The sequence below is a fragment of the Pipra filicauda genome, unplaced genomic scaffold (assembly GCF_003945595.2).
Source record: "Pipra filicauda isolate LSUMZ 115617 unplaced genomic scaffold, ASM394559v2 scaffold47_size6085603_pilon, whole genome shotgun sequence".
Lineage (NCBI taxonomy): Eukaryota > Metazoa > Chordata > Aves > Passeriformes > Pipridae > Pipra > Pipra filicauda.
The window spans coordinates 3,760,066-3,772,300 of record NW_024104620.1 but is presented as its reverse complement, the minus strand read 5'-3'; the positions used below and the strand labels follow the sequence as shown (position 1 = coordinate 3,772,300).

The following is a 12,235-nucleotide window of genomic DNA, read 5'->3' as shown; positions in this document are numbered from 1 at the left end:
GTCCATCAGCCTTTGCCCTAGGCCTGTTGAATCCTCCATCTGTACTGTGAAAAAAGCTCACAAGGAAGCCCCTTGTACCCGGACAGACACCAGTCAGGGAAACAAGCAAACACTTCTCTCCAGAAATAAAGCTGAGGGGTTTGCTCCCACCAGCACTTATTAACAAGAGGGGAGGGGAATGTGTATTGTGCTTTCCCACCTTGCCAGAGTCTACAGAGAGTCTCCCCGTGGGAGACAGTCAGCTGCTAGGAGGGTACAGGGGGAGATCTTGGCACATCAGGAGAACTGGAACAGCACTCTCTCTCCCTTAGCTGAAGAGTGGAACAGGAGGTGATTTCCTTTCCTCTTTTGCCCAAATCCCAGATACAGAAGGAGGAAGCAGAAGACCCCATGGGAAGAGAGGGCAGTTGCACCACCACATGCAGCTCCTCAAGCATGTGGCAACTCACTGCCTTGGGAGAGAGTATGGGAAGGAAAGCAGGGATTTAAACCTCTCCTTGCATGGGGCAGAAGGAGCATTTCTGAGATTGCAGGAATTGCAGGGGTTGCAGTGGGAGAGGAGGTGGCACCCTTCTGTCCCCTGTTCCCCTCTCTAGCAGAGAACTGTGTAAATAAACACTAGAGCCACATCCAGTGCTCTTGGTGCTCTGCAAGCCCCCTCCCCTGGGTCAGGCAGTAGCTGGGGGAGGCTCGTGAGATACCTCAGGGACACCACATCCTGCTTAAAAGGCTCCGCAAGCCGCCCGTTGGCAGCACAGCCACTTCCCTTCAATTTACACACATTTTTAAAAACAGTTTAAAGCCTTAAAATCAAGGGGTGGGGGGAGAGAGACACGACACTCTTATGTCTGTACTGCATAATTAGCTTAATGAGTTTGCCAAAGCCACTGCCAAAAGCTGCCCAGGGATAATCCATTCTCTCACACAACAAAACAAAACCTCTTACTTAGCTAGTTTGGGTTGGGTTGTTTTTCCCCCTGCCTCCCCCCTCTGTATATTTATAATTAAAAAAAAAAGACCACAGAAAAAATTATTATTATTATTATTAGTGCCTCAGCAGATGGTGCTTCTGGCAGCACTTGCTTAAATATTTATTTCTGTGTGGGTTTCCTCCCCCCTTGTAATTGGGGTGGATTTTTTTTTTTTTCTTTCATATCATCGTTACAGAGTAATGAGTCTGTAAACACTCTCTAAGCATGCTGACTTCTTTATTTATTATTTTTATTATTATTTATTTATCAACTCTTGCCAGATCAAGACTAGTTCTTTCTGGCCAAAAAAAAAAAAAAAAAGTAAAGTGAGGGAAGAGGGAATGTGTTGTTCTTGGGCAAATGAATCTACAGGGCCTGTATGGACAATTTAGGAGTTGGGCTTTGCATATCAGTGCGATGAGGTGGTCTGAGTTTTCCTGTTTCAGGTGTGTTTGTGTCTGTTTGTGTGCATGGAAATTGTGGGTACGTTCATGTAAATTCAGAGGGGTGTTGATGTACCTGAGTCTGTGCATGTAAATGTGCCCGTGTGTCTGCATGTAAGTGAGTGTGTGGTGTGTAAGCTTTCCTGTTATGAAAAAGCTAAACAGATGCTGTGCTTTAAAAATTAATAGCTTTGAACTGTTTCAAGTGTCAGAAGAAACACAGGATGAATATAACCCTTTAGGAGCCCAACCTTACGGACTGAAGGAGCAGAATTTCCCCTTTGTGCTGGGTTTGCTGCTTCCCTCCTTCCCCAAGCACAGGGTTTGGTGGAACACTTGCCTCTCCCTTCCTGTGCTGTAGACACCACACACACCTTTCTGTGGCACGTGGAAGGGAGGGTAGGAGTTGGAAGTGCTGGAGTGCTTGTTTAGCTGGTGTTTTTGAAACTGAGATCATCCCATAGCCAGATCTCTTCAGTGTCTGGCCCTTCTTTCACTCCACTTGGCATCTCTGGTCATTTTGCATCCTCATTTTTGATAATATTTTGGCCTGCTTTGCTTCTGTATTTGTCAGCAAGGTCTTTTATCTTCCTTTTCCCTCTGCCTGGCCTGCACCCACAGTTCTCCAGCCTCACACAGTCCTTTACTCTCTCTTACCTTTAAAGCTCCTTTCCTTTAAGAGCTGCTGGTGGTGCTGTTGACATGAAGGCCTGGACTGGCAGGACTAGTTGGCTCCCTGTGCTGGTCAGTGCCAGGGTGACTCTGCCCCTGCCCTGGACGAGCCTTGCAGCTGCCCAGGCACTGAGCAGGAGCAGCTCCCTCTGCCCTGGGCTCCACACCTTTGTTTGTGCAGCCAGCCCTGCCGTTTGCCTTGTGGTTTGTTTCTTCTCCTGCTGCTGAGGTTTGTTCCAGTTTCTCAATCACCTGTTCTGACGTGATCCTGATTTCCTGCAGTATTTCTTCTCCTTCCCCAGGGAAAGGCATGTCTGCTCCTGGCATCTGTCCCTGTCTCCCTTTGTGAATGCTGAGGCAAAGAAGTCATTTAATTTTTTAGCAATGTCTATCTTTTCTGTCAATTAAGTCCCCTTTCCATCTCCTAGAGGCCCTGCTGTCTCCACAGTTGACCTCCTCTTCCTTACTGTGCTTCAGAAATGCCTTATTTAGTATTGCTTTTCATCCTGAATTTTTCTATCCTGTAGCCTGGTGTTACCTCACCTTATGATGATCCATAATCTTTTCTCCTCCTGCCCCGTTCTTCAGTTTCTCCAGGACACCCTCACTCCTCTCATTTTCCCTTTCTATCCACTGCCCTTCCTTGTTTCTTTCCCATGCCCTTTATCATATGCACTCCTGCTGTGTTTAGCACTAAGTGACGTGAGGAACCTTTGAGGAACCTTTGAGCAGATGGTACTTTATCTTTGAATGTTTCCCCTCTGAGTCCCCTTCTCTCCACTGCTTTTCCCTTTCAAGCTCTTCAGCTCTTCCATGGTCCTCTAGAATATACATGAGAGAGTTCACTGCACTGATTACCCCATTACTGGATCATCCCCTTGTGCCAATTCCTGGTATGTCTGTCAGTCAGTACATTAGATGTACTGACTGTATGTAGGTATTACATGGCACTTCTGGTCTTTTTTCCACCCTGTATGTCTGGAGTTTTTCAAATTTGCTGTCTGCAGCTTTTCTGAGGTCCTGCTAGGTGGGCTTAGACTGAAAATTTCAAATCCGTATTTGCCCAATGTTTTATTTGTCTCCTTCTGTCATGGGAGATTTCTGACACTTGCTGCTGTGGTATCTAAACCCCCACATGAGAATTCTAGAATTGTGTGATGGTTAGTTCAAGGAACCCTCCTTCTTTGTGCTTCCCGAGTAAACAACTTAGATAACGAAGATGAATTTCAAGGGGAAAAACAGATTAGGGATGTACAAGACCTGAATGATCCGGCTCAAGAAGCACCTTTAAATAGTGACAAATAAGCAAGGGAAGGCGGGAGGGTCACCATCCTTGGGGGGGATAAAGGAGATGGGGTTTAATGCCATAAACATGTGGGATGAAAACAGGACTTTATCTGTACCCTGCTCACAGGCACTGCTGCCAGGACAGTGTCTCATTCATTCTCTCCCCTGCTCTGCTGTTGCAGGTTCTCGGGCAGCCAGCACTGTGGGCACATACACTGTGCATACCAGTACAGAGAACATTACCACTGCCTCGACCCCGAGTGCAACTACCAGGTAAAAAAACCCTGCTCAGGAGTGACCAGCACAGCCCCCTGAGCACACGGGGCAGGGGGGGAGGTGTGTGTCCTCCTGTGCTGTCCTCCCCCGTGCACACACATGCCTTTTCACTTTCCTGCTCTGAAAGAGGACAGGATATATTCTGAATTTAATAGAACTCTATTTTGCTCCCGTTTAACTCAATCTAATACCATTTAACCAAAGCCAGACCGCTACAAGGAAGAGCAGAATATAGATCAGCTCGAGTCACTGGGAACTACTCCAGATTTATATCAGTGAAACCAAGAGCATAAATTGTGCTGTGTTACAAATTGTGCCTGAAACAGGGAATGCTGATCTGTTAGTCTGTCCCTTTCCCTCCCGCTGCCCGAGTGACTTTGTAGCAGCAGTATCTGCAACAAAACAGGCAGCGAGACCAGCGGCGGTCCGGGATTTGTGGGGAAGGCGCGGGGGCAGGAGCGATGCTGTAATTCCTGGGAGAACTGCCAGGGGATCCACGTCAGGCCAGCGGGTCACGTGCTGTGTTTGTTTACCCTCATCCCAGGTCCAGGAGTTTGACACTGCCATTTCTGTGGTCAGGCTGGTGTGTAAGTGGGAATCCCAGGGTTGGCCTCTGCTGTGCATCAGGCACAACTTCAGCCCTGCCCCGGGAGACCTCTGGGTCTCCAAGGGATGAGCCTGACCACAGCAGAGGAAGTCGATCTGGATCTGCTGAGCTTGGCTGTGGGTTTCTATTGATCAAAGGAGAGTTTCTCTCTGGGATGCACTCAGTGTCCTCCTACCCAGCATCAAGTAATGGAAATGAGTCTGTCCCAACTGTGCCATGGATATCCCTGCACCAGAAAGAGAGAAACACAGAGGATGGAAAAACAGAAAAACCTATTATTATGATTGGCCTCATGATTATTTCCTAAGGAGTCTGGAAGCTGCTTGCAAAGGAACTGTCTGGTCTCGCAGGGAATAAGGATTTAGGCTGCTTTTTAAAATGCAAATTATTTTATGGCTGAGATATATTTTAGAATAAGTAACGCTCTGTAATAAGTGGGCACAAATTAACAATGATTGGCAATAGCAATCCTGTATGTACGCCCTGGGAAATCATACCTCCAGCCTCCAAGGGATTTCTGTTGAAATCTATATCCCTATATTCCCGTGCCAATACCAGCAAGATTGATCAGGATTGATATTATAGGAGGAAAGAGTGGAAGCGATAATCATTTGTTTCCTATGAGGGAGACTGGAAAAGTTGTTAAACATTAGAATACAGGCCTTTTCAATTACTCCTCAAAATAAATGGATATTGATTTCTTTTAAAAAAATCAGATTTACTTTCCCACCTTCAGTGTTAAATATTGATGTCTGTGGGAAATAGAAATGAAAAGCTTCATTTTAAAGGCACTTAGCCTGCTCCGACAGTGGGGTACCCCTTCATTCCTTCAGGCAGGTAGAGGATTAAAAGGATATTCTGGTCATACAGATTTAGTTCTGAGCTCTACTGCCATCTTTTTCTGTGACTGGAAGGCAGTTGTGTGTCCCTGCTTTCCTAATAAAGTTATCCTACCCTGTAGGGGAGGCAGGAGACTTAGAATGGGAAAACAGTGTGAAAGAGCAGAGTGTTTTTCCCAGTCTGACATGAGTGTGGCAGCCAGTGTCTTGCTAACCACTACAGTGAGTGATTTGGAAGCTTGGGTTACTCTCTTGCAGCCTGTTTAGTTCACTGGTTTGCTTTCTATCTATAGGTCTTCTTGAGATAGGAGCAGCTAAAATTATATTAGAAAAATTGCAGTCTTAAAGCTGCAGGGAGCTGGTTCTGGACATCACCCCAGTGTCGTGTTTACTTTCCCTTTACCAAGGAGATAGATGCACACGATTCCTCTTCAGCCTGACTCTCCTGGGGTGATTACTGCCAAGCTTTAAACTCCTGGTCCCACTAACAACAACAAAACCCACCCTGCCCTGGGATTACTCCCCCACTGCCACCACAAGTCTCAGCGTGTGTGTCTGTCTGTGTCCCTCTGCAGAGATTCACCAGTAAGCAGGATGTGATCCGGCATTACAACATGCACAAGAAGCGGGATAACTCCCTGCAGCACGGCTTCATGCGCTTCAGCCCCCTGGACGACTGCAGCGTGTACTACCACGGCTGCCACCTCAACGGCAAGAGCACACACTACCACTGCATGCAGGTAATGGGGGCACAGCCAGGGCCACTGCTGGAGCCCTGTCCTGCCTGCGGTGCTCTTCAAGGGTTCTTGAGTTCAGGCCAACACTTCTGAGGCAGAGGGGTGACATTCAGGGGGGCATTCATAGCCTGTCTTGCTTGCTTCTGATTCAGGAGCCCCTTTGAAGAGTCCGTGCCCTGTCCTCACTGCACTTGCCCTGCCAAGTGTTGGGAAGGGCAAAGGGAAGCCCCATTCTCTGTTGTTAGAAGCCTTGTCCATGCAGTGAGGCAAAGCAGGTCTTAAGGTTTTCTCACAGTCTTGGACTTCATTTGTCCAAGCAAGTCCCATTTTCCAAGCTTCAGGGACCTCTGCCTCCACTCAAATCTGATCTGTTCCTCCCTTGAAATCAGACTTTTCTGTGACACAGCTGCCCTTCAACACCGGGTTAATTTCCTCCATAATCAATTTCTAAAGTAATTAAACCTCAATGTCACATACTTAGACTTAACCCCCCGGGTTCTCCATCTCCCCCACCAGTGGTACCTGTGTGTGATGTCCACTGGAGCCATGTTCCAGGAGCCAGGGCACAGCCAGAGCTGGAGCTGCTGCACAGTTGTCTCTGAGGTGCCCTCACTGTTCTAGACACAGACACACCACATTGTTTGGGTCTCACCCTGATTGTTCCTCAGATTCAAGGGTTTGACATGTGCTCGTTTCATCAGAGTTGTGGCCTAAGCCATTGCCCTGAGAATGTGCTGTAGTTACAGAGGGACCAGGCAACCCTTGGTGGCAGCTTTTCTGGTCAGAAGAGTCAGGCTCAGTCCCTGCCCTGTCCCAGCAGTTTAAGATCCCAGTTAAAGTCACAAGGCCTTAATCACATGCTTAAATGCTTTGCTGGGATAGACTTGAGCATATGTTTAACTTGAAGTCAGGTAAGCTTTCTGAAGTCAATGGGGCTTAAGCACATACTTAAATGTTAGGCATGCACTCAAGTTCTGTCCTGAATAGGGGCTGGTTGAAGCATGTGCTTACAGCATTTGATAAATTGGGAACTTCATGTGACTTGCTCTTGAGGACATTTTCTGTTACACTTCCATAATATTGATTGTTTAGTTTCTTCAATTGAGCAGGATAGAATTTAATTTTTTTTTAGAGTACAAGGAGTGTTTCACAGCTTCAAGTCACTCTGAGTTCAAATAGAGACCCTCGTTTACACAACTATATATGGCTAATTCCACCCTGTGCCCACTGTCTTCCAGTAAAATAACGCCCTTGTAAGCAGTGTCTTACAGGAAAGGTGTCTGAATATAAACTCCCAATTAAAGAAAATACTGCTTAAATGGCAGAATTTGTGCCATCCATCTCATGGGGTTTTTTTTTCTTTATGTCCATAATTGGTGTGGATAAAATTCAGTTAGTTGTTTATATAAACGGACATTTTTTTAGGCTTTAGCACCAAGAGCTGCATTGCAAATTATTCCTAAGGAGGTTTTTGTTTAATTCTTTTTTTTAATACCGTGCAGGGCCTGTCTTTTTTCAAGGTGTCAGTGCAGAGAGAGAGAGGCTCTTTAATATTGGAAATAGCTGGAGATCCTTTTTTTTTTTTTCCTGGGTATTTGTCATGGGTTTTGTTATGGCCTGTTTGAATCAACCTGGGCTGAACTAAGGGGTGGTGTTTTTGTTCTCTTCAGTTCTGAGATGGTGCAGGCATTGGCACACGTTGTGCTAGAAGAAAAGAAAAAAAAATCCTCCCTCAGCAGGGCTGAGGACGTTTTGGGATTCCAGTGGTTTTTTACTCAATATGGCAAAGTTGCCCGGTTTGCCCAGAGGAAGGCAGGTTTTCAGCATTCCCTCCTCATCACACCATTCCCATTTGCTGCACAAGTTTAAAATTATTGACGTGGGAAGTCTTGAGCAGGGACAGGGAAAAAAAGTCACCAGCTGAACACTGGGTGTAAGCTTTGCTAGAATTAAACTGTTTATTATGGCCTCGAAAGATTGGTTGGCCCCATGTTGCACCACCCTGCCTTACCTCTCAGAAGGACTAAAGAAGAAAATAACTTATTCCCACTCAGTTTTGTATTCCCCAAATAGTTGAAGCTCCTACTTCATTCCATGTCACCCCAAGATAACAACAAGTAACAACATCTCTTAGTCTTCCCTTCTCCTTAAGAGCATGAACCCTGCTTACTGCCTCCCTAAGCAGGCATGATTATCCAGAGCTGGTCTTTTATCCCTTCAATCCTCCCTTTTTTTCTTACTGTTTCATGCCCAGAGAGTTGGGTTGGGTTGTTTTTTTTTTCCCACAACTGCTCTCTCAGTCTTTAGGTTGGGAATTGAAGTGATGACTTAATACTCCAAGGAGCAGCACACAAATGGAACTGTTAAATGTACGTGTGCTGCTCGTGTGTTTATTACTGCTGGTGATGATGGCAGGCTGTTAAACCACTGTGCTGATGACTCCTGTTTTGGCCTGGGGCAGGTGGGCTGTAACAAGGTCTACACGAGCACCTCTGACGTGATGACCCACGAGAACTTCCACAAGAAGAACACTCAGCTCATCAACGACGGGTTCCAGCGGTTCCGCGCCACGGAGGACTGTGGCACTGTGGAGTGCCAGTTCTACGGGCAGAAAACCACTCACTTTCACTGCAGGTGAGACAGCAGGGAGGGGGAGGAATCCTGCCTCAGAGCTGTGTGCTCTGTTTACCTCCTTCTACCAAGTCCGAATTTCAGGAGTGTGCACAGGGACTTGGTTTTTCCCTGCTGTGACCTTCACAGTCCTGCTCCTGAGAGAACTCATGTTCCAGGGCAGATGGGATTTCCAGGATCTTTCCAGAGACCACTCTGAAGGCAGGAGTATGATCTGAGGAGAGGATACCCACTAGAAAATACATCCTAGAATCATTTGGGAAAGAGATCACATTGCTCATCAGAGTGCAGCTGAAGTAGGCCCTTAATACACTGCTAATGGCACTTCCATGGTAGGGTTTTTTCCAGCCAGCTCATCCCTTTTGGGGCCTGACTGGGCCTTCTGTGCACAACTGCTCTTCTATTGATTTCTCATGTTCTCAGGAAGAGCAGGAAAACACAGTTTGTACCTTAGTCCCCTTTAGCTGCTGTTCTGGTTGGAACTTTCAGTGGAGGGTGCCTGTGTTATTGTGGCTGTTCCTCTGAGGGGAGTGAGCATCCCAGCTGTCCCACATGGCAGCATTTCTGCTGGCCTTGGTGTCACAGCTCCTCAGCTCCTCTGCAGCCAGGCCGTTGTCTTATCCTGGCCCCAGTCCTTGTCCCAGAGGGAGGCAGGTGACAGCAGCTGGGCTGTGCTCCTGCCCACACAGCCAACCCCCCTGTCCTCGATGCCCTTGCAGGAGACCTGGGTGCACGTTCACCTTCAAGAACAAGTGTGACATTGAGAAGCACAAGAGCTACCACATCAAAGATGATGCCTATGCCAAGGATGGCTTCAAGAAGTTCTACAAGTACGAGGAATGCAAGTATGAGGGCTGTGTCTACAGCAAGGCCACCAACCACTTCCACTGCATCAGGGCAGGCTGTGGCTTCACCTTCACCTCCACCAGCCAGATGACCTCCCACAAACGCAAACACGAGCGCCGGCACATCCGGAGCTCGGGAGTGCTGGGCCTGCCTGCCTCTCTCCTGGGCTCCAAGGACAACGAGCAGGAGGAGTCCAGTAACGATGACCTCATTGACTTCTCTGCCATGAGCTCCAAGAACTCCAGCCTGAGTGCCTCCCCGACCAGCCAACAGTCTTCCGTGTCTCTCATCGTCCCGGCCGCGCCCTCCTCTGCGGCCGAGCTCGCTTCCTCACAGGCCACCAAGGCTGCCAACAGCATGACACCAGCCACCAAGATCTCTGGCCTGCTCTCCCAGGCTCTTCCCAGCAATATACCCTTGGCCCTGGCACTCTCCAACTCAGCACTTCCTGGGACAGCTGGATCCTTCTTCCCCATCATCCCCAGTCGGGTCTCTACACCACTGCCTGCCAGCTCGGCTAATCTGATGACTGCTGGTTCTTCTGGCGCCAATCCAACATCATCTGCTCCTACAGATTCCTCATCCCAGGCAGTCTCAGGATCTGGTGAGCCAGCGGCTACTTCCTCTCCAGCTCCAGCAGCATCTATAATGGAAAGGATCTCTGCTAGCAAGGGATTAATCTCTCCTATGATGGCCAGGCTGGCAGCAGCTGCACTCAAGCCCTCTGTGGCACTTGAAGCAGGTGAGTTACCCCATGAGTGGTGATAGTGGTGGGAGGCAGAGCAGTGCCTGATGACTGAGAGTGAATGAGAAGCCACCCAGTGACATTTATGTTCCTTTACTACCTCCTTCCCACTTCCATGGGACTGGAGGTGGGAAGGAGGTAGTAAAGGAACATGAATGGGAGAGTGAACTTGGTTGTGTCTAGTTAACCCTTGGAGAGGGCAGTCTTGGCATGGGTTCCTGTGGATTCTGGCTATACCCACCTGGCCAGAAGAGAGGCAGGAAACACAGCTTTGCCCACAAAAGGAGCAGGCTCTTACCAGAGCTGAAGGAAGAGTTTTGCCATGTGTAGTTTGCTGTAAGTTGAAAAGAGAGAGGCACTGTACTGAAAATGGAAATGAAGAAAAGCTTGGCCAATACTTGCAGGCTGTGCAGAGACTGTATGAGCTTTAGCTGGTCCCTGTGGTGATGATGCTGTAGCCCATGGCCTGTTGTTTTTCTGGTCTGGGATGCTGGTTCTGTGCTCCAGCTCTGTTGCCCCACCTGTGGGTTTGGGGATAGTGCTGGTACAGTCCACAAACAGGACCTTTCTCCTGGTCAGTCCTTGCAAACTGTGCTTCACCTGTCCCTGCAGCTCCCTGAGGAGATAAAAGATGGGAATGAGAACTCCCCTGGGGCAGCATGAAGCTCTTGCTGCTGCCACCTAGACCTGATGTAGGTCATAGCCCATGCCCAGCCCTTCCAGAGAGGGACATGGGGTTCCCAGGAGAGCACAGGGAACCTCCACAGTCTGCTGAACACAGTCAGCTCCTGGTGGGCAGCGAGGGGTCATGGGGGGAGGCTGTGCCTGGCAGCCCCCATGGCATTGGGCTGCCCTGGAGCTCCTTCCTGGGGCATGGAGAGGCTGGAGCAGCTGCTGACCCTGGCTGTGGGAGTGCTGAGCAAACGGGGGAGTAGGACGAAGCGATCTGATTAAAGAGGGAGGGGAACTTTCACATACTTTTAAAATTATTGTTTGAAAAATTGTTTCCTAAAGCAGAGAAAGGTCATTGAGGAAACTATTTTCCTTTATTTTTTAATAAAATGCCACTTGCTGTCTGAGAAGCAGCTCGCTGTCAGCTGTACTGCCGGAGGGCAAATTAATATTTTAGTCACTTGGGGATTGTGGAGAAAAGCTCTGCAGACATGTTCCTGTCAGCAACTTTTTTTCCCTCCTTTTTTCTTTGCTGTTTTTTCCTAATTTTTTTTTCTCTTTAATTTGTTCTCCCTTTTCCCCCTCTTTTTTTTTTTTTATTTCCCCCTCTCTTCCTTTAATTCGGATTTTTCTTTCCCCAGAGCTCCCCGCGGGGCAGCACTGCCCGGTCGGTGGGGACGTGGCGGGGGCGGTGGCGGGAGGTCGCGGGTCCCTCGCTGTCACCTCGGATCGCCCCGGCGGGGCAGATGCTCCTGCTGGGCAGGCGCAGTGTCGGGGCCGGCGCTGTCGCTACGGCAACGCTGGGATTGGGGACGGGGAAGGGGGCTTGACTAGCAGTCGAAAGCTGCCACATTGCCTCAGCATTAACAGAGTCTTTAATAAACGCTTAAGAGGCAGCCCCGCAAATTAGTTATGACAGTTTGTGCAGAGAATCAGGTCTCCCCCACGCTCCTTCCGCCCTTCTCCTTTAAAGGGCCCATAGCCTGGACAACTTTGACATAATTTTGCAATAATTATCACTTGAAGAATTTCCACGCTGGAGTGGACGTCAGAACCCATCATGTCAACTTGGCAATAAACGCTGACCAGCAATCCCAGCACTTCCCTTCCCCCCACACTTTTCCTTTGCTTTTTCCATTTAGGCACTGGTGCCAGTGATTTAACTTACTTATTTGCCATTGTAACCTCATTTTAGACCTACATTTTCATTTAAATTTTGCACTTAATTTGGGTGTCTTTCTCGAGCAGGGAATGGACAACCAGCAGCTCCCGGACGGTTCAATCCGGTCCAGGTGAAGCAGGAACCTGCGGAGGCCATGGGATCATCATCTGCCACCAGTCAGGACTCCCTGCAGGAGCACAGCTTGGACCTGAGCGTCAAGGATCACGGGTGAGAGAAGGGGACAGGCACACTGAGCTCTTCCCAGCATCGAGCTCTGGGAAGTTCCTGTACCTGTAACACAAGGACACGGAGTGTTGGTGAAAGGCAGTTTCACAGGGGCTGAGTTG

At 48.5% G+C, this 12,235-nt stretch overlaps 1 protein-coding gene across 5 annotated transcripts in view; it reads left to right on the top strand.

The window, feature by feature from the left end:
- Window positions 1-12,235, top strand: part of CASZ1 (castor zinc finger 1) — a 274,581-nt gene that overhangs the window by 241,193 nt on the left and 21,153 nt on the right. For all 5 annotated transcript variants that reach the window (XM_039386351.1, XM_039386353.1, XM_039386350.1 and 2 more), the window contains 5 exons: window positions 3,556-3,646; window positions 5,671-5,835; window positions 8,294-8,466; window positions 9,183-10,051; window positions 11,975-12,116. In XM_039386351.1, the coding sequence (XP_039242285.1) occupies window positions 3,556-3,646; window positions 5,671-5,835; window positions 8,294-8,466; window positions 9,183-10,051; window positions 11,975-12,116 (1,440 nt within the window). The remainder of the gene's footprint in view (window positions 1-3,555; window positions 3,647-5,670; window positions 5,836-8,293; window positions 8,467-9,182; window positions 10,052-11,974; window positions 12,117-12,235) is intronic.